The 22695-nt window shown below is 42.4% G+C and overlaps 1 protein-coding gene across 5 annotated transcripts in view; it reads left to right on the top strand.

Annotated features, from left to right (window-relative positions):
* The window catches only part of ENOX1 (ecto-NOX disulfide-thiol exchanger 1), a 687342-nt gene that overhangs the window by 359345 nt on the left and 305302 nt on the right, over positions 1–22695 (top strand). For 4 of the 5 annotated variants that reach the window (XM_070380253.1, XM_070380252.1, XM_070380255.1 and 1 more), the window contains exon 4: positions 13245–13391. The exons of the other annotated variant lie outside the window; for it this stretch is intronic. In XM_070380253.1, coding sequence (XP_070236354.1) covers positions 13304–13391 — 88 coding nt within the window. In that variant the 5' untranslated portion in view covers positions 13245–13303. The remainder of the gene's footprint in view (positions 1–13244; positions 13392–22695) is intronic. 5 annotated transcript variants of the gene reach the window in all.

Below are 22695 nucleotides of genomic sequence, written 5' to 3'. Positions count from 1 at the left end.
AAGGGACAAACAAAACAGGGCTTTCCTGATAGCTCAGTTGGTAAAGAATCTGCCTGCAACGTGGGAGACCTGGGTTCGATCCCTGGGTTGGGAAGATCCCCTGGAGAAGGGAACAGCTACCCACTCCAGGATTCTGGCCTGGAGAATTCCATAGACTCCATAGTTCATGGGCTCGCAGAGAGTTGGACATGACTTTTACTTTCACTTTCAAACAAAACAAACTCTGTGTGTAGATGACACAGTCTTATATATATGAAATCCTAAGGAATTCACCCCAAAACTGTAGATCTAGGAAATGAGTTCAGCAGACTTGCAGGATAGAAGATGAGTATATTAAAAACTACTTACATTTCTTTACAGCAGCAATGAATGATCTAGAAAGCATTTCAATTTAAAATGGTATCAAAAAAAAAACTTAGGACAAGATTTAATAATGGAAGTACAAGACATATACAATGAAAACTACAAAGCATGTTTAAAGAAATTAAAGATGATCTAAATCAGTGGAGAGATAGTACATGTTCCTGTATTCAACATGTATTTTTCAGTATTATTGTTGTGTAGGCTGTCGTCCCTTACCTTCTATTTCTATTCATTTTATTTTCCTGGCCTTTTTATTTGGCCCCAAGATTTTCTATCTTCCTTTTTAGGTTTAAGATCCTGAAATTTACTTTTACAGCTTAGAACTCTCTTAAAATCCTGACCCTCATTTCAGGAGGTCTTTGATGCATGTCCACATGGATATTCCATTTTAAATTCCCCAGACTCAATTATTTTCTTCCCAAATCCTTTCCCCCCCGTGTATTTTTTTAAAACTGAGATAAAAAGACACTGTTCACCCCATTACTTAATCCACATTTATTTCTAGCTTCTCTCACTTTCCACATCCAATCACTTAAGTTCTGTGAATTAATCTTGTAAAATACCTCTCAAACTGATTTGTGTTTGTTTTCAAGTTTTTTTTTTCTATTATTTTAAAGTAATAGAATTTCATTTTCAAAAGAAGGTTCGAATACTGGAGTCAAATACATAAGTAAATGGATGGATGGTGAGAGCCAGGTTCTCTCTGTCAGGGCTTTTGCAGATAAGCAGGGAGGGAAAACCAAAATGAACCATTTAGTACTGGGGTATAGTTGGACATATTAGTATGAATTCATGTTTAGTGTAATATATACACTGATTAATGATTATAGAAGCAATTTATATACATATATATATATATATAGCTGCTGCTGCTGCTAAGTCACTTCAGTCGTGTCCGACTCTGTGTGACCCCATAGACGGCAGCCCACCAGGCTCCCCCGCCCCTGGGATTCTCCAGGCAAGAACACTGGAATGGGTTGCCATCTCCTTCTCCAACGCATGAAAGTGAAGTCGCTGAGTCGTGTCCGACTCTTAGGGACCCCATGGACTGCAAGCCTACCAGGCTGCTCCATCCATGGGAGTCTCCAGGCGAGAGTACTGGAGTGAGGTGCCATTGCCTTCTCCGATATATATATAGCTATAATTGTTATATTACACTATATATATATTTATATGTATATACACACACACAGATACACATACATTTCCTCACTTTCTGCTGAGAGGGCCTGGGAGCAGTGATACCCCAGAAGCATCTAGCACACCCATACCCAGATACTAGTTTCTAAATATCATCTTCCATAAAAAAAAAAAAGACAAGGGATCTTTGGAAAAATGGCTGGTTCTGGAGCTATGGTAGTGAAAGTACAATGTAAGACTGGATTATCTGGATTCCCTAAAACAGTAAAAGTGCTCAGAAAACAACAGGATGGGGGCCCGTCAGAAGAATGTGAGAGACAACCTAAAAACAGTCACCAGCAGCCAAAGCTGGAATAGTTTGTGCAATGGAATAGGTAATGTGGTGTTTATTGGATTATAATCTAAAATATAAATATGCATGAGTTCACTGTAATATAAAGGGTTGAACCAGTGAGTAATGGCAGTAGGAGGAACAAATCTTCCTTGTAGAAGAATTCCAAATAATGTGGGTAGATACAGCCCCCTCCAGAAAGTGAAGCTTACCCTCGTCCGTCAGTGTGGCCCGGGGAGACCGGCTTCCAAATAAGAGTGTATGTGAAGAGGGAAAGTGGTGAGTTCACAGCAGAGAAACCCAACAAACACCACCTAGCCAAGTGTTCAAGGTTAGCGTGGCAATTGCCAAGACTTGTTGATGATATATGCCCCCTGATATGACAAAATGAAAAATGTACCTCGCCTCTGTGGTATTCTTCCCCAAACCCATAACCCTGGTCTAGTCATGAGGAAAACATCTGACAAACACAGAGTGAGAACAAAAATACCTGGCTCCTATTTCTTCAGACTGTCAAGGTCATGAGTTAACAAGGAAAAAAAACCGAAAAACTGTCACACATGAAAAGAGACGAAAGAGACACGGTGACTCAATGCAGTGTGATGTCTTGGCATGGACTATGGAACAGAGAAGGTACGCGTGTGGAAATACTGGTGAAATGTGATTGGAGCCGGAGTTAACAGCGCTGTGCAAGGGCTGGCTTCTCGGCTGTGACAACTGGGCTGTGGTAACATGAAGAGGTTAATGTCAAGGGAAACTGGGTGAGGTGTTTAAGGGGAACTCTTTGTATTAGCTTTGCAACTGTTGTAAATCTCAAACTTTTCCAAACTCAAAACACGTATTTTAAAAATTTAGAAGGCCCGATAGGAGATAGACATTGGCCAAGCTACTGGAATTGAAGCAGAGTTTGAGGGCCTGGCGTCCTGACTGGCCGGCCGCTTCCTTACTCTTGACTCCTCCCCAGTCTGCCTCCCTCCCTTCTTGTGACCCGAGGGTCCCCCCGTCCTGTGTGTTGCAAACAACTGCCCCACAGAATGAAATGCCACATCCTGGACCTGTCTTCTGGGGCCCTGCACAGCCTCACCCTTGCCTGGCCTTCACCATCATCTGTTGACCTTCTGGTGGTGGTGGTTTAGTTGCTAAGTCCGTGTCCAACTCTTGCGACCCTATAGACTGTAGCCCACCAGGCTCCTGTGTCTATAGGATTTTTCCAGGCAATAATACTGGAGTGGGTTGCCATTTCTTTCTCTGGTTGACTTTCTGGCCTCTTGTATTTATTTCCTTCATATACTCTGAAGGCGATTTCTTTTTCTCATTCAGACCACAGCCTTCTTATTGATTTTGCATATGCTTGCCTCTCATTTTCCAAGGCTTTTTTTCTCAAGCCTCTTCAGCCACAAAAACTCTTCATTTTGTACCCTTTTGACCTGGTCCTAAAATGCAGCTCCAGACTCACCTCCTCTCTGAAGTCTCCAAGGAAAGGGAAGGTACTCTGAAATGATTCCTACAAGAACATGTAGAAATTGGCTGTGTGCGTGCAGCTTTCCTCCAAGAGTTGACAGACTCCTTAAGGAACTGTCATTCATCCCTCTCTGTCTCTCTCTCTGCCAAATATCAAGCAGTACCTAGCACATAGTAGGTATTCAGTAAATATAGAATGGATGTATGAATGCAGAATGGATGGATGGATGAATAACAGCAAGTTTATTTAAAATAAAGGTATTTTTTGAAGTTTTATTTATTTGAATCTAGTTGTTATAAAGCTGCAATTCAACATTTTAGTCAGCAAGTTGATCCCAGTTTGCCAACTTAAAAAGAGAAGTGTTGGGTTTTCAAGAGTAAATAACAATGTGAATTCAACCAGTGCTTTGTGTTCATGCTAAGTCACTTTAGTCGTGTCTGACTCTTTGCAAACCTGTGGACTGTAGCCCGCCAGGCTCTTCTATCTATGGGATTCTCCCAGCAAGAATACTGCAGTGGGTTGCCTTGCCCTCCTCCAGGGGATCTTCCTGACCCACGGCTCAAACCCACATCTCTTGTGTCTCCTGCATTGGCAGGAGGATTCTCTACCACTAGCACCGCCTGGGAAGTCCAATTCAATCAGTATGTATGTACAAAATGTTGCAGGTGGTTAGGTTTTATTCCTTTAAATCAGCAGTCCCTAACCTTTTTGGCACCAGAGACAGGTTTCGTGGAACACAATCTTTCCACAGACGGGAGGGAGGTGGGGGATAGTTTGGGGATGACTCAAGCACATTATGTTTATCGAGTACTTTATTTCCTGCCTCAGATTCTCAGGCATCGGATCCCGGAGTTGGGGACCCCTGCTTTGAAATGAAAAATCTGCAGTGTGCTTACCTTTACTGTAAATGAAGTAGGTAGTGTAGTGTGCCTTTTCAGGCTGCTGGAGTTGTCAGTAAAGCATACATTTGTCTTCATTAGTCATTCCAAGGAGATGCTTTCTGATGCAGGTGGCCCAGCTATTCTCAGGCAGTTTAATTTCCCAATTACTATACCCATGGCTAAGAACAGATAGTGATTAGTTTCACATTTTGCTCACTGGGCAGCTTAATGTTCTTGTCACCTTACATTGAGTTTTAAATGTGCAAAGCGCAAGGAGTGTCAAACATTTTTCTCAGACTTGGTGGGTTGGCAGGGGGAGGGGGGCTCATTCCTAGCAACTTGAATTGCTTCTGGATACAGAAATTGAAGGGCCTGGTTGATTAATGAAAGAACAAGGTAATATGGCAGAAGTACATCCAGGAAGGTAATGTGTGTATATATGTGTGTGTACATTACCTTCCTTGATGTATCTTTTCATCCTTTAGATGTCTCTTTTTCTTTTCTTTCACAGAGCCACCACTTCCTGGTCTGTGCAATCAGAGTGCTAGTTTGATGGCTTAGATTACTACCATTCAAGGAAACACAGGATGGGAGGATGTTATTTACAAAAGATCATTCAACTTTAGTAATTTCCTTCTTTGAATATTCTCGGGCATAACAGGCTCCCCAAAACACAGAATGAAATACATCATTTTTAACCTAATGGATATTCACCACCTTATATTTTGGACAGTTTTGCTTCAGCTTGACTTACTAATGCCTTCTTTCTAAAATTTGGGGCAGAAAGGTAGAAAAGTTTCCTTTGGAGAAAACCAAAACCACACTGGCAGTTTCCCCTGCTGTTCTTTTGCTTAATAGCCTGGGAGGGAAGTTGACTCATTTGTGGAGACTTAACCCAGTGCCATTATTAGCAGAAAAGATTATTTAACGTTATAAGGAGGTATGGGGAAATGTCAGGCACACAGCATCCCAAACATAAACTTTATTTGCTGTCCTCTGGAAGAATTTGTTTGCGTATAATGTTGTTCACACCACTGATAACAGAAAATGTATTTAATAACTACTCAGAATTAATATGCTATAGTATGCATGGCTGCCTAATTTAATTTATCTCTGATTAAGCCTATTATGTTTGAGATCACTTTACAGAAGAGATTTTTTTTTTTTTTTTTTGCCAGCTGTAAGCTTATTTGAATTGTAATATAAGTTAATAATGTGTGAAATAACCAGTGGTGCCTACTTCTAAATGTTCTTCTTGCCAGCTGACTTCCTGGGATGATGCAGACCCAGATCGGTTATTGGCATTTAGTTACTGTCTTGCCCGAAGACCAGATATTGGAATATCTGGTTTTCTAGGTTGAAAACATCTTAGTTTTCTAAGATGAAAACTAACTATTTTAGGGGGCAGGGACAAATTCAAGTGGTACTTGAATTCTGAAATCCAGAGAGAAAGCCATTGCATTAGAAAAGTGGTTGAAAATCAGTGATTGACCATCACATAATGTAAAAGTCAACACATAACTTTTGGACGATTTTTGTCCTGAATATATTCCTTCAACATTAGATAGTCATGCGATCGTGTAGAGTGGGAACCTCAAGGCTTTGGCGATGCTCTGGGCAGCTTTTGCCTTGATGCCTGGGTAATTAGGTCTCTTCTGTGGGCCCAGCGTGAGAGGGAAGGACCCTGTACCGTGTGAGGCTGCTGTTCTGTGGCTTGTTCTCTGAGTTATATGCCAAGCTTGTCTTTTTGCTTCAGCTGAACCAGCTGTTTCATCTGCCAGTTTAATTCTTCTTTTCTATGTCAAGAGTGGTTATCTCCAAAAAAAAAAAAAAAAAAAAGTGACTGAGCTCATTATGTCTCTTTGCTCAGCAGTTGGCTTCATATAGTTCACATTTCTCAGAATATGAACTTTATTATTTGTGTATATATTTAAATTTGGTAGTCTGATTGCATCGTACCCACTTCCTCCTTGGAAGGTCTTTGCTTCTTTTTAAAATTAATTAATTTGGCCGCGTCGGGACTCAGTTGTGGCACGTGGGATCCTCATTGCAGGATGCGGGACCCTTCACCGTGGTGCACAGACTCTGGTTGCAGCACTGGGTCTCTGGAGCGCAGAGGGCAGAGCATATGGGCTCAGTAGTTGTGGTTCCCAGGAAGGCTTAGTTGCTCCGCAGCTCATGGGATCTTAGTTACTGGACCAGGGATCAAACCCATGTTCCCTGCATTGCAAGACAGATTCCTAATCGCTGGACCACCAGGGAAGTCCCAGGCCTTTTCTGATTAGAATGCTAGCCAGTCCTCCAAGGCCTTCTTCAAGTCCTACCTCCTCTGTGCAGAATTCCTGACCATCTCAGGCTACAGCCATTTCCTTCTTTGAGTCTCCTCTGTGAGGTCATTTGCTTTATCATCTAGTCACCTTTTCCTGTGTGAGCTCCCCGAAGGCAGAAACCTTGGGTTTGAAATCACTGTAGCCCCACAGTACCTACCTAAAACATTTTCCTGTGCAAAAAAAAAAAAAAAAAAAAAAAAACTCAGTGGATGGTGGTGATTGATAATCAGAATGAAAACACAAGGGAGAAACATATCATGAACCCTAGTAGTGTTAGTCGCTCAGTCGTGTCCGACTCTTTGCCACCCCATAGACTGTAGCCCTCCAGGTTCCTCTGTCCGTGGGATTCTCCAGGCAGGAATACTGGAGTGGGTTGCCATTCCCTTCTCCAGAGGATCTTCCCAACCCAGGGATTGAATCCGGGTCTCCTGCATTGCAGGCAGATTCTTTACCGTTTGAGCTACATTTAAAGTCGGTTTGTGGTTCTCATTTGTTTTAAATGTGAAGTGGAAACGTGCATGCAATCTTTTAAAAGTCAGAGATAATAAAGTAGTTTTCTCCTTGCTTTTGAATGACTCTTGCTAGACCTGTAGTTTGAATCCCAGAATGGATGCCAAGCAGTGTTTCTTCGCCCTGGATAACGTTAGAATAAGCTCTGAAATTTTAGACATCTATGCTGATGACCAGGGCTAAACTTCAGTTCAGGTAAGTCAGGGAATGGTATCATTAAAAAAAAAAAAAAGCTTACCAGATGATTTTGGTGAGAAGCCAAGACTGAGAACCACTGGTGTAAGGGAAAGGTAAAGGTCATTAAATGTGCTCCTCTATCTGCTGTTAGATGGCGTTCTACAGCTGGTTAGTGATGAAAGAGGGGTGCTTCTAATGAGAGGATTAACGTGGCAACTTTCTGATGCAGGCAGCCTTTGCCACTTCCAATCCTCCTCTCAAGCTACCAACAAAGGTGGCCCACAGTCTTCATTTGTCAGGGGCTTGTGCTGGTTTGGGGCTCCCCTGGTGGCTCTGGAGGTAAAGAGTCTGCAACACAGCAGACCTGGGTTTGGTCCCTAGGTTGGGAAGATCCCCTGGAGATGGGAATGACAGCCCACTCCAGTATTCTTGCCTAGAGAAATCTATGGACAGAGGAATACAGAAAGCCCTACACAAAAACCTCTCAGGTGGTCACTCTACTACTAAAGCTCAGCATTTGGATCCTACAGAACTGATGAACTTTATTTTGACAGAATTGATTAACTTCCTCTTGAGAAGAAGGAAATGTATTTTGGGGGTGGGAATAGAGTATTCAATGAAAACATAGACATAATTAGAACCTTAGCAGTCTTGAGGGGTGGGAGACATATCAAGAGAGAATGAAAAAGAACATTGCAACAGGTTTTGATAGAATTCTTGCAATTAAGGTGAAACTGGGAGAGGGGAGCTTCATTGTATTGGGGATTGGCCCAAAAGTTTGTTTGAGGTTTTCTTTTCATCTTACAGAAAAACCCAAATGAATTTTTGTCCAGCTCAATGGCTAACTAAAGAACATTGAAATATTTGTTCACTTTTATCTCCACTACGTAGCAGAATTAAAAATGATTTTGTAACGTAAGAAGGCATGAAATGGAAACCCCAAATGTGTAAATATAATCAGCTAAATTATAAGCTACTTGAGGTTAGTTATTTTTAAAAGAAAACAAAGACTTACTGAAGGCTCCATGGAAAGTTACAGAGCATCTGGCTCCTGGCTCTTTTCTCTGGTAAGGTTCTTGGGCCTCCTTCCTACTAAATGCTTCCATTCCCAGCAAACAGCACTGTCTTTTCCTTTTAGATAAAAATGAATGTTGGTAGATTGATAGAAAAAGTGAACATATTTTTCTACTAGAAATACCTTAATTGTTTGAATTGGTAATTGTACCTGAAAGTATATTCATCTTGAATACCGATTTGAGGTGTATTCTGGAATAATGGTACAGTCCTGCCGTGTAAGGATTAATTTATCCCACAGTTATTTTCCATTCCGGTCATGTTGATCACTGAGCAGCCAGTCCAATTACTCCACGGTTGATTCATTTCATTCACCGTCTGCCAAAATCGCCAGATGTGTCCCAGTAATATGTCTATCTTCATAACCAAATTAAATCCACTGACTTGGCAGCAGTTCAACCAATGCTTTGGTGATCACCTGCCCAAGACATGGATGGTGCCATAGCTAAAATGTTAAACTAAGAAATAGCTGGTTTCACTGAAATTATGAAAGATATTTTTTTCTCCCACTCTAAAAGTTATATGCTGCTATAGGAGAAAGCACCAATAAATAAAGCTCCCGACACATCACATTTATCCTTTTTTTCCTTAACCAAACATTTGGGTGAAGTAGTAAAACTCAGAGAAACATATTTTAGGATGAGAAACTGCAGATCAGCTCATCCATCCTTTCTAGAGTATGCTAATACGTAGTACCTGGGTGGGGAGGGGAAATGTGGAAAGGATTTGTAGGCTGTCCCTGGTGGCTCAGATGGTAAAGCATCTGCCTGCAATGCAGGAGACCCCGGTTCAGTCCCTGGGTCAGGAAGATTCCCTGAAGAAGGAAATGCAACCTACTCTAGCATCCTTGCCTAGGAAATCGATGGACAGAGGAGCCTGGCAGGCTACACCCACGGAGTCACAAAGAGTCAGACACATGGGGTGACTAACACTTTCAGATTTGTAATATTCCAGGTAAAAGAAAATCAAGCTGCTGCCGTAAATGGGGGAGGGGACAGGCATGACATGAAGACTCATATTCCAAAATTATCCAACCACAGAACTCTTCATTGTGAGTATCTGGAGGGACTTCATCCAACTTCCTAATTTTGTAGACAGATAAACTACAGGTTAAGGAACTGACCCAAAATAAAGTAATTTTCTTCCAGGCCTTCTCCCCACCCCCACTTTCACACAGCCTTCCCTCGTTGCCTGTAAGTACTCCCCTCTTGCTCTTCCGTGACTGACAAGCTGCTTCCCGTTGACCAGCCTGCCAGTGATCTGGGGCTTCCCTGGTGGTGCTCGTGGTAAAGAACCTGAATTTTTCAAGAGTCAAGGTTTCAATATCTTCTCATGTTCTGATTTTAATAGATTTAATTTATTGAACACCTATAATATGTCAAGTTCTTTATATGCATTTTATGATTTCATCCATGTAACAGCCTGCAAAATGGATAATAGTATGTCCATTTTCCTCTTGGAGAGATTATTTAGCTCCCTAAAGGTCCAGGAGTTGGTGATGGACAGGGAGGCCTGGCGTGCTGCGATTCATGGGGTCGCAAAGAGTCGGACACGACTGAGCGACTGAACTGAACTGAACTGAAAGGTCAGACATTCAGTAAGTAGAAGTGAAATTGAAAACAAGGTCAATCTGACTACAGAGTTTTTCATCTTATCAAACTCAGAGATGGAGATGTGGTTTCAGCTACATTAGGATCATTCTTGTTGACAACGTGAATACCTCTTTAAAAACTAATTGGCCCATAGTTGAGTATAGCAGAGAGTAGAAAGAATTGCATATTACTTTGCCAACAAAGGTCCGTCTAGTCAAGGCTATGGTTTTTCCAGTGGTCATGTATGGATGTGAGAGTTGGACTATAAATAAAACTGAGCACCGAAGAATTGATGCTTTTGAACTGTGGTGTTGGAGAAGACTCTTGAGAGTCCCTTGGACTGCAAGGAGATCCAACCAGTCCATCCTAGAGGAGATCAGTCCTGGGTGTTCATTGGAAGGACTGATGTTGAAGCTGAAACTCCAGTACTTTGGCTACCTGATGCGAAGAGCTAACTCATTTGAGAAGACTCTGATGCTGGGAGGGATTGGGGGCAGGAGGAGAAGGGGACGACAGAGGATGAGATGGCTGGATGGCATCACCAACTCAATGGACATGGGTTTGGGTAGACTCCAGGAGTTGGTGATGGACAGGGAGGCCTGGCGTACTGTGATTCATGGGGTCACAAAGAATCAGATACGACTGAGCGACTGAAATGAACTGAAGTAGAGAAATTTGTAGGAAATGTACTTAGGAAAATAAAAATACATTGAAGTAATATATTAAAAGAACAACCAGCAAGCTGTCTTAAGGGGGATGAGGTGAGGAATACCTACATATATACATTAATATACATATGTATGTGTATGTACATATACATTTAGGCAATAAAAGGGTGAGTACATAATTGGAAGGTGATCTCGCAACTATTTGCAAGAATCTCATATGTATATAATTTCTAGCTGGATAATGGTGATTTTTTTATATGAATTCTGAAGGCAAGTTGTTGAATGAGTAACCGGAGTTTCACAGCTAACATTGGGTGGTAGGAGTTAAGCAACTGCCTTCCAAGTGAGTGCTCATTTAGTTATCTTAAAGTCAGGTTGTTTTCTGCTGTCTCCCTTCTTATTTAATAAACTTACATAGCTTTTCTTAAAATAGTATTTGTTGGACCAGCCCCCTTACTGTTCTGTTTTTAAATCATTTTCTGGATGTCTGTTTCTTTTTTTCCTCCCTGCTTCCCTCCATCTCTCCCTTCATCTCTCCCTCCTCCCTTTCCACCTCCCACCTCTCCTTCCTTCCTTCTTATTTGAAAATGGATGTGGCATCTACTTCAAATTGACCTTTGGTCCAAACTTCTAGAACCAGGATAATGATGAGATGCTGTAAAGATAAATTTGTAAGAGTCCAGCTCACTTTGAACTTGTACTCTGTAGAAAATCACTGAGAATTAAAATGATTTTGACAATACCCCACCTGAAAGTAGTTGTTAGGTAGTTAGCAATTGGTTTAGGGTAACACCTAAGGTTCTCTGGATAAACTGTCTAGACTAGGGTGACGTACATAGTAAGTACATAGATGACAAAGTAAAATTCATAAGACTGGGAGCTTGTGGTTCTGTCAGATTGAACACATGCATTTAAATCTTCTTATTCCAAAAATCTCCCTAAAATTTTGGCAAAGAATAAGAAAAAAAATACTATACAGAGATAGAGACTGAGAGAGAGCAGAGAAGCAGGTGGTACTAAACAGGAGATATGAGCAAACTTTGGGAAGCTGGCCCTGTGATGGGGGCACTGGTGAGGGGTCCCGAGAGAAGCCTGCAAATCTATTCTGCAGGATCCTGGGGAGGCTTAGAATGGGCATGCGGGTGAGCCTGGAGGAGGCTGACAGCGGTTGCAGAGTGATCAATAATACTTGGTGAAAGAGTACACGCACGAACTTGGCCCTGTTCCTCTCCCACCCTCACACAGCCGCTCCCAAACCTGTGTCCCTGATGGAGGCTTGGGGCGTAGTCTTGGGCTCCGAGATGCTCCACACTCAGGAAACTGAAGCCTAGGATAGAGAGGGGAAACCAGGGGAATTCAATGCAACCCCGTAGAGTGAACAAGTAGGTGAGACCCGCCCGGACTGTCCTACAGCTGAGCCCCGAGAGCATTTGTAGCCACGACAGGCTCTGTAAACAGAAGATTAAAGGATTCTTATCTAGAGAAACTAAATGACCGGACTGGCATTTGGAGTCCCACCCAGTTACCTCGGGGGACGCCTGCCGGATAAGCGTACCGGCCCCCAGTCAGTGTTTCCAATTCATTGTGTGAGGACTCACCGCCCTAAATATAAATAAATTCTTTGTATTACTTATGTATAATACATATGATGACTATCACATATAGATGTGAGTATGGCTCCCAATAGAAAATACAGAATAAAATATTGAGATCAAAATAGAAATGGGTTAGAGGGTTTGGGGAAAATATTGACAATTCAAGAAGCAAAAGAAGAGCTTTTAAAAACCTATAGTATCTTCAGAAAGATGGGAGACAATATGACATCCATGAAATAAAAGGTAAATTCTATGAAAAAAAGAAACAATCAGAAAATGAGAAAAAGATCTTGGAAATTAAACTCATAGTTAAAAACAAAATTATTCAGAGATGTAAAAGGTCATGTCATGCAAAGTTTCTAGAAAGTAGATTAACAGGCAGCAGTTATAGCAGGGTAGGGGAAAGAAGGTAAAAAATGGATTGGATCAGCCCACCAGCTTCAGCATTTTACCTTAGCTATTCCCCAAAGGAAAGATAGAAAAAAAAAATGATGTATTATATCAAAGAATAATACAGGAAAAATTTCAAACCAGAATAGGAATTTCCAGTTTTAAAGGGGAGAAAGTACCCAGAACAATGGATAAGTAAAGAAGTTTCATTAAGGTTCTTTACTCTGAGGTTTCAGCATCCCAGGGACTTAAAAGATTCCTAAACCTTCCAGCGAAACAAACCAGGTCACAGATGAAAGGTCAAGAGAACAAGTGGCCTTCAGACTTCTCAACCGCAGCCCTGGACGCTAGAAGACAGTGAAACTCAGCCTTCAGAGTTCTAAAGGGAAATGAATTTTACTTAGAATTAAGCCTCATTGGAAAAGACTTTGATGGTGGGAGGGATTGGGGGCAGGAGGAGAAGGGGACGACAGAGGATGATGAGATGGCTGGATGGCATCACTGACTTGATGGACGTGAGTCTGAGTGAACTCCGGGAGTTGGTGATGGACAGGGAGGCCTGGCGTGCTACGATTCATGGGGTCGCAAAGAGTCGGACACGACTGAGTGACTGAACTGAACTGAACTGAGAAAACTTAATAAGCAGGCAAGCGTGAGAGTAGAAGTTAAGACGTTTTTCAGACACACAAGAAAGGTCTCAACAAATTTACCTCCCGTGTACCTTTTCTCAGGAAGCTACTAGAGAATGAGCTCCACAAAAATGAGGCTGTAAACCAAGAAAGAGGCAACCATGGGATCCAGGAGGCGGGGGACCCAGCACAGGCGAGAGGCACAGGGATTTCGCCAGATGGTGTTAAAAAGAAGCCCCAGGACAACAGGTGGGCAGCTGGCCTGGGGAACCACTAGCCTGGACGGACTGAATGGGAGGCCTGTGGAGGGACAAACAGGTCTGAGAGGGTCACTGATGGAGTTGCTCACGTCAGAAAGGGTGGTAGTAGGGCTTTTATAGTTCCTCTGCAAAATTGAGGGCCGTTAGTAATAAATACACACGAAAAGGAAGAAAAAAGACAGCACAAATGAAAAAGATGGAATAAGCTAGGAAGTGTGTTCTTGTAGGGCGTGACTTAAAAGTGAACGATATTGCATGGCATAACAATGCAAACAAAGAATATTGATTTAACCCCAGATTCCAGTTTAGCCAACTGGAAAGATGAGAGAAGAATGCTCTTTGGAAGGTGGTGATGGTATAAGAGTGTCGAGTGTTCCTCATTTTACAGAGTAGTAAGACATTAGGTAAGCTCTACAAATGATCATTTAAGAAATATCAGTGTACATGTATCACTTAAATATATGGAATCAGATATCAGAATTGAAAGTTAAAAGTGGTGTCCTTTTCCACGACAGGATTCAACCTCCTTGAGGTGGGGAGGGCTGGGTTAGATTTACTGGTTAGGCTTCCTGCCCTGGGCCAGCCCATAGGTATAACCATACTGAAAGGAACCAGTTGAGGCAAAAGTCTTACCTGTATCAGAGGCTGCTTGCTTAGGCAAAGCATCATCTTTCATAATAAAAGCAAACCAGACTCTGTGGGAGAAGTTGAGGGTGGGATGATTTGAGAGAATAGCATTGAAACGTGTATAATATCATATGTGAAACAGATCGCCAGTCCAGGTTTAATGCATGAGACAGGGTGCTCAGGGCTGGTGCACTGGGATGACCCAGAGGGATGGGATGGGGAGGGAGGTGGGAGGGGAGTTCAGGACGGGGACACGTGTATACCCATGGCTGATTCATGTCAATGTATGGCAAAAACCACTACAATATTGTAAAGTAATTAGCCTCCAATTAAAATAAATAAATTAAAAAAAAAAAGTAAACCACACACACACACACACACACACACGTGCTTTCGGAGGAGAAGGAGGGGTGGCAGGGACAAGTGGTGTCGGGGAGCTCTTATACCCTGCTTGCCTTTTTAAGCTCTAGGCATATGTGACTTTGAAAGGTTTTAAGTTGGTTTTTAAATCTACTGGAATCAGAAACAGAGGCTATAAAAGCAAAGCACACAGTACCCCTCTCCCAGAAAAAGCAAACACAGTGCAAGAAGAGGTCGGTGGTGCTTTTCTCAATCTCTTTCAGGACTCGTTTATCTATCTCATGTCTAACAACAAAATAGGGGCCTGAGAACTGTCTACCAGTCTGACTCCAGCTGACACCTCCTGTCATCTGCAACCACCCCCATAGTCTGTGTTTAAACTCTACTGGGCCACTTCCTGTTCCCTTTATAATGCCTGTATTTTCCCTCACCTCAGCCTTTGCTTATATAATTGGTGCAGTGGTAAATAATTCACCTGCCAATGCAGGAGACAGTGGGTTCAATCCCTGGGTCAGGAAGATCCTTGGAGGAGGAAATGAAAACTCACTCCAGTATTCTTGCCTAAAAAATTCCATGGACAAAGGATCCTAGCGGGCTGCAGTCCATGGGGTCACAAAAATATAAAACATAGTTATATTCACCTTCCTTTCATATCTATCCCCAAGACACATACACATCCCTTCCCCAAATCCCCTGGTTCCACCTGCATCTCTTCCTGTTTGTATCTCAGCCAGGACTCCCTCTCTGGATCACAGCATCCTCCTCTTTTCTTTAATTCCTCTTGCTTTATCCTTGGCACCACTGACCACACATGGCTTTCAGTCAGTCCTTTTTTTTTTTTTTTTTCCCTTGTCGAGTCTATTCAGAGTTAGCAGGTAGCAAGGGTAGGAACCATATTGCACAGATATTTATTCCTCTTCCAGAGGCTGGCAGAGTGCGGACATAATACAGGTACTGCCTCAGATAATAATTAAATGAATAAATGAATCTTCCATTACATTTGAAATCTGTTCAGTCATATGGCCCGATGCTAAACATCTGTATCTGTATAAAGAAATATTACTGGAAGGAAAGGAATTTATGTGCCTTTTTGTTTTAAGGAAGCTGATGTGTTTTCTCCTAAAAGAGGAAGATCGTACTCAGAGCCCAGAGGGTTAGCTGCTCCCTAAAACTTTTGCTTGTGTTTCCTTTGTGGAGAATGTGGAAAAGTGTCGCCCAGGGAGTTTATATTTGACTCTCCAGGGATTATAGGGTAGCTTGGAATTGAGCAAAACATCAGTAGAATGTTGCCTTGGTCTCAGGGTAGAGAAGCTTTTAGATATCTCCCTGTACGTGGTGGATATAGCCCTGTCTAAGATGTAGCATAAAAGGATAAAGCGCTAATATAAAGCAGTGCGTGGGTGCTCAATCCATTTAGTTGTGTCCGACTCTGTGCGACCGTATAGACTGTAGCCTGCCAGGCTTCTCTGCCCGTAGCATTCCTCAGGCAAGGCAAGAATACCAGAGTGGGTTGCCAGGCCCTCCTCCAGGAGATTTTCTCAACCCAGGGATCAAACCTATGTCTTTTATGTCTCCTGCATTGGCAGGCAGGTTCTTTACCATTAGGGCTACCTGGGAAACCAATATGAAGCAGATTTTCAGGAAATAGTCAGTAATAACACAGTCATCTGGTTGACCAGGCACTAGGATTTCCAACCCCAGCTTTGCACCTAATTGCTCTTTCTACTCCATCAGGCTTTACACCACACTGCTCACATCTCCTTATAACCACTCAGATGATCCCCTAACAAATTAAATCACAAGATGAATGTAAAATGTTTCCTTTGTGAAGATAACAGAATATGCCCATCTTGTGTTATGGTGTATGTGAACAGCGGAGTAACTATGAAGCCATTAGCAAGAATGAGGTAGATCTCTATGTTCTGATACAGCAAGGGCTTTAATATATATTGCTAAAGGGGAAAAGTAAATGTGGAATAAGTGGGCCTTCTTCATGTCTACTCAGATACCATCTTTTCCATGAAGCCCTCCTTAACCACTCCATTTATAGTTGCAAACACGTGCCCTCCACTGCTGGCTTTTTCTTCATTACCAGTTATTCCCATTTGACATAATGTGTATTTGTTTGTGATGTAGCTCACCCACTCGAATGTCAGGTGATGAGGGATGTTGCATGTTTTATTTACTGCTTCTCCCCCTGGAAAAATAAATGACTGGAATGAATGAATTTGTGTGGGAAAGCTGATTATTTGCATAGGAGGTTACTATTTGCATAGAATTTCTAGAAACGGACAGAGAGGTAACAGTAGTTCTCTCTATACAACATAGGGCACGTGGGAGGAAGGCAGACTCTTACTGTTTCTATCTTCACCGTGGACGTGCATCACTTTCTAAAATAAAGACACAAGTGTAATAGAGAATCCATCTAAAATGTTTCTCCACTGGCTATAGTAAAATATAAGTTATTTAGTCAGCACTGTTTATTTCTGGTCCTGAGATAATGGACACCAGTCAGAATTTCTCTTCTTTCCAGAAGTCAAGTTGTGTATGGACCACCATTCAAGTCCACAGTCTATATTTTATGAAGCCTTTACCAACAGAGACTTTTTATTTTCCATCACAGAAACCATCTGTACTTAGGTTGTGGTGAGGAAAAATTGGGTTTCTAGGTCAGATGTATTTATATCTTCTGAGTCTCAGCTAACTGACCTGTGGCAGGTTACTTAACCATCCTGAGTCTTAGTTCCCTTCCCTATAATATTGGGATAATTCTTCTTAAAAGCAAAGGATATTGTCCAAGCAAAACAAGGTGAAATGTGTGTATTCAGGGCCTCGTGGTATCTAGTGCAAAGCAGGGCTCAGTAAATGTTAAGTTCTTCTGTTTTCCCTGCAGAAGCTGACCCAGGAATATTCTTATCCCTAATGACTCAAAGCATCATCAAGGTCCCAGCATCACTGAGGACTTTATTAGAAATGCAAAGTTTCAAATCCCAGTTGATCCAATGAATCAGAATTAGATGTTGCCATTTAACAAAATACCCAAGTGAATCCTAGGCACAATAAAATTTGAGAAGCTCTGTTTTTATGTTTCTTATAGCAGTGTTCCAGACAGGCTCGTATTAGTCTTGTTTTTTATGTTCGGTATTTTGTGAGATGTATTTTGAGGTCTCAGAGTCTTCCAGATGCCGGGGAGGCACTGCTCTTACCCAGAGTTAGCTAATTCCTAGGGCTTCCTTTGTGGCTCAGCTGGTAAAGAATCCACCTCCAATCTGGGAGACCTGGGTTTGATCCCTGGGTTGGGAAGATCCCCTGGAGAAGGGAAAGGCTACCCACTCCAGTATTCTGGCCTGGAGAATCCCATGGACTGTATAGTCCATGGGGTCACAAAGAGTTGCACACAACTGAGCGACTTCCACACACTCACACAGAGATAGCAAACAGCTTGCCTGGGATCACACCATTGGTTTGCAGGTGAACCAGTCCTGAGGCTGTGTCACACCTGCCCCTTTTTATCAGGCTCTTGTTATCCAGAGCACTATCCCCCTGCCCCAGATTATACCAGGGCCAGCTGCTGGACAGTCGTCCCAGTGCCTTAGAACACGCTGAAAATATTTAAGCTGCCGAATTCAGAACCTTCTTACCTTGCAGAAACCACAGGAGAGACTTTTGTCCACACTTTCCCCTTATTTCCTCTGCTCGTGGGCAATCCTGGTGCCTCTCCACGTGGCCTTGCCCGTGCGTGGCCCGTTGTGGCACTGCACACCCCTCCTCTTGGGAACTATAGGCAACAAACTGTCTTTTCAGTGACACGTGTCTCCCAATCTGCTAGCCGTGTCATTGTTCAGTCACCAAGTCATGTCCGACTCTTTGCAACCCCATGGAACTGTAGCCTGCCTGGCTCCTCTGTCCATGGGATTTCCCAGGCAAGAATCCTGGAGTGAGTTGCCTTTTCCTTTTCCAGGGGATCTTCCTGACCCAGGGATCTAACCCACATCTCCTGCATTGGTGGGCGGGCTCTTTACCACTGAGCCGCCTGGGCAACCGCAGCCCTGGATACGTTTGAAAACAAGCTGCCCCGGGAAGCTTTCTTTCCTAGTGAAGTGCCACCTGCCAGTCCTGCCCATTCACCTTGGCACCTGGAGTTTCATTTAGAGAAGTGGTGAAGGGTACACAGCAGAGCCAGGCATTCTGGTGGGCATGGCTAACAGGCTGAAACACAGGCAGACTCTTAAGCCACCTCGTCAGGCTGAACTTACTTTTAAATAAAGACGATCAAGGAGAGCCGTGAACAGGGTTGTAAATCTGCTTAACGCAGTCTGACTGCATTGAATGCCAGTAATGCTCCTTAAGCATAAGCTTTGCATACTCCAGAAACTGCTATTACAAATGCTTAGGCCCTCCAAGATAATGGAACCATTTGAATCGAAACACACTTATTTACAGTAGTCTGAGACATCCAGGAAACAAGTGAAAACCGGCCACCCACATCCATTCATTTCTTCGCTGTGGTTTCTTAATACCGTGTGTATGTTTTAGGTAGAGATCACTCCTACCAGGGAGTGGCTTTCAGGTCACCCAGCAGCTTCCCTCGCCACGTTTGCATTTACCTCTTGGGCTTCCCTCGTGTCTCAATGGTAAAGAATTCGCCTGCCAATGCAGGAGTCACAGGAGACACAGGTTCAATTCCCGGGTTGGGAAGATTCCCTAGAGAAGGAAATGGCAACCCACCCCAGTATTCTTGCTTGGGAAATCCTGTGGACAGAGGAGCTTGGCGGGCTACAGTCCATGGGGTCGCAAAGAGTTGGACATAACTGAAACGACTTGAGTTTTTCTTATTCCTTTTTCTTCTCTTCTGCTTTGAAAAGAATCTTGATGTATGGAAGTGAGCTAACTGAAGCTGAAGTTCATAGAAGCAAATATTAAAAGAGTATAAAAGGGATTTTTCTCCCTAAGACTCAAAGAAAAAAATACAGTAAGGAATATCTATTTCAGAAATATTCCACATGTGTTAGGTAAGATGATGAGAATGGAAGATAATAATTTCATGGTAGCTTTTCCCTTATAAAAATTTTTGCTACAGTTTTATTAAGGAAATAGGATTTGGTTAGCAGCTTTTAATTAGAAATATTAGATAAGGAAAATTTTCATTATTTTATGACTATCAGTTGTGCTTCCATAAAAAAATAAACCTTTGTCACTGACCACTCCCACACACACACAAGGTGATGGGTATGTTAACTGCTTTATTGTGGTCATTTCACAATATAATGTGTGTTGATAAAAAAAAATTAATCAATAATAAATCTAAGAAAGAAGTGTAAATTTTATTCAAGCCAACCTGGGGATTATAACCTGAAAGACAGTTGAGAACTTTGAGAGCTGTTCCAAAGAGGTAAAGTGGGGAGGTTGATGTATGTGTGAATTTTGGAGAAGGGGGTGCATGCAATTAAGCAAGCATTTTCGTAGAAGGTTACTGCTGGTTGCAAGGAAGAGAAGTGTTTCATGGTTTTAGGGCTTTTCTACATTCAGAGGATACAAGGATCTGAGAGCTGATAAAATTTTCTCCTAAAATGTCTAGTGATCTTAGGGTCAATTTTGCCAGTTTTCCTAGAGCACGAAGTAACTGCATCCTAATCTTTGCCCCGAATTCCTTTGAGGGTGTGTTGTAGGTCAGCAATTGCAGTGGTTAATGACTTGAGTCTTGTAGAACTGGATGGTGAACAACCTTCTTTATTTTACAGTCCCTCCTTTTCAGTCTTAATTTCACCCTCGGTTTTGGAGGCATACCAGGACCAATTTGTCCCACTGTGCTAGGAATGTTCATTTCCAGGTCAGGCAAGGATTTCGTTGATAGGCTTCTCAATGTGCTGTTAACTCACTAGGTCTCATTAACAGTAGCCAAAAGCCCAGTTTTATAGGTAAGGGAACCAAGACTCTGTTATGGTTCAGGAGATGGTTTTCTCTAATCCACATCTAGAGTTTTCTCTTCTCACATCTAGAGTTATACTTGCTATCATGGATGTTAATAGAACTCTGTGTTTGGTATATTGTTTCAAGTCACCTGGTCATTTTTTTTTTATCACTTTACCATTTATCATCGTATTTCATAGTACGAGAAACAATAATCTTGTAAAATAGAATACAAGTAGTATAATGCAAGAATGCAAGTAATAACAGCTAGTAAGATGAGCAAGGTCGTAAATATTTAAGCTAAGAACCTCCACTAGTGCCGCCCAGGATCTCCTCGATCTTTTGATCAGTCTCTTCTGCACCAGTCACTATCTGTAAGGGGAATAATATATTGGCTCTGTATGTGCAGAGATGTGTACACATACAAGGCAAGTGTGGGTCATCGTGACCCCTTACAGGACTGAGAAAGGAATGCTTCTCTTCCAAGGAGTTACATGGCTGGTGCCAGAAGAGAAATCGATCTTTATGGTTGAACTGGCCTTTTTGCCGTTTGGGAGGTCTGGTTAACATATGAACCAGCTTCACAGTGCACACTCGAGGGGAGGGAGGAGGCCCAAACAGGCAGAGGGAAACAAAAAATCTGTGTTTAAGTTTTTTTTTCGTTTTGCCTTCAATTATGAATTGTTATTTGATCATGTGTATCGGGTTGACCAAAAAGTTCCTTCGAGTTTTCCCATAAGATGTTATGAAAAAGCCCAAACGAACATTGTGTTTGGTCAGCCCAGTATATCAAATCATCATGTTTATACAAATGTCATACAAATTTATTTGTCAGTTATACTTTGATCAGCCTGGGGGTAGGGGGACTTATTTGTCATGACTGCAAAAGGAAAGTTGGGCTGCGGATAGCAGGATTTTGCTTAACATTCGTGGCCCAATCAGATTCAACATTACTGCCCGAAGAGTCTCTAAAATTTGACTTGTAGTCAAATTTTTTTGGCCTACCAAAAAAAAAAAAAAAAATGACAGCATCCCCTGAAGCCACAGGCTTGTTGGTAGTAGGTATTTTGTTTCATTGCTCCCTGACCCTATTCTAAGAAACCTAATTCGCCCAAGGGAGTCTCACACAGGAAAGGAGTGTTTGCATCTGTTTAGGGAAATGTACCCAAAATGACTTAAAATAATGACTTACTTAGAACGCGGAATCCAATGGAATGGAATGGATTGATAAGCCAGTTTGAGCAAGCTGAGAGCCACCCAGGCCTCGCTGTTATAAAAGGAGCCCTGCAGCAATGCATTTTGCCCAGACCATCTGCCAAGCCCCATCCCCATTCAAGGAATGTTCTCTCTCTCAGCTGTGTTCAAAACTCCGACTCTTCCAAACGCCTCAAGGCACGAGATCTCCTCTTAAGTTGCTCTTAAACTTCTAAGATGGTGCGGATTTCTCGGTTCAGCCCTGCAGACCCCAGGGTAAAAATTGCTCTCCGAGGTATGTTACCCATTTTAAACTTCCTCGAGCCCTTCTGGTGACCGCAGCAAGCTGGGTGGTGGGGGTAGTGCTCTGCCCAGAAGGTAAAGCCTGCTCTAGGTGGCCAGGAGAGGTGGTGGGTGTGAACAAAGCCTGTCTTCCCTCCAGGGAGAGCCGGGCTCAGCTTCTTTCTCACTTATTGAACTTAAAATGAACCGGGCAGGCAGAAGTAAGGGGCTGACATCTCATCTAGAAGAATGAAGGATGAATTGAGGCAAAGAAAAAAGAAGGAAAGAAAACACTGCCCTGCCAGGCTCTTTTGTGCTGCTTCATTTCCCGTTTCTGTGGCTTTGTCTTTTTCTCTCTTCACTTGTCTGCCAAGGAAATATAGTTTATTTGTTTATATAACCCTAGCCTCAAGGTTGGCAGCAGCTCTGAAGGGTTAGCTGCTGCTGCTGCTGCTAAGTCGCTTCAGTCGTGTCCGACTCTGTGCGACCCCTGAGACGGCAGCCTACCAGGCTCCCCCATCCCTGGGAGTCTCCAGGCAAGAACACTGGAGTACCGGGTTGCCATTTCCTTCTCCAATGCATGAAAGTGAAGGGTCAGAGGTGACAACAAAAGCTTCCTAAAATATATTTTGAAAATCTGCAGCTAGATTAATTTCTTTCCTTCTTAATCTTTCTCCGTATTTAATATAAAAAAAAAAAAAAAGCTCAACCTTTGACCATGATTTAGTTAGCAAGTTTGAACTGAAACTTCTGTTCTTGCAGGGTGGTAATGCGAGTTTCCGTTTTTTAAAAAATTTAGATCCGTCTTTGCACAATTAGCAAATTATTATATGACCTTTCCTTCAGAGTCTGCAAGCACTTGCTTGTTTCCACTAATAAGAGAACATGTTTTACAAGGTTCACGTTGATTAATTGACAAA

Source organism: Bos mutus, chromosome 12 (assembly GCF_027580195.1).
Source record: "Bos mutus isolate GX-2022 chromosome 12, NWIPB_WYAK_1.1, whole genome shotgun sequence".
Taxonomy (NCBI): Eukaryota; Metazoa; Chordata; class Mammalia; order Artiodactyla; family Bovidae; genus Bos; species Bos mutus.
Note: the sequence above shows the minus strand (reverse complement) of the source record. Positions and strands in the feature narration are given on the sequence as shown.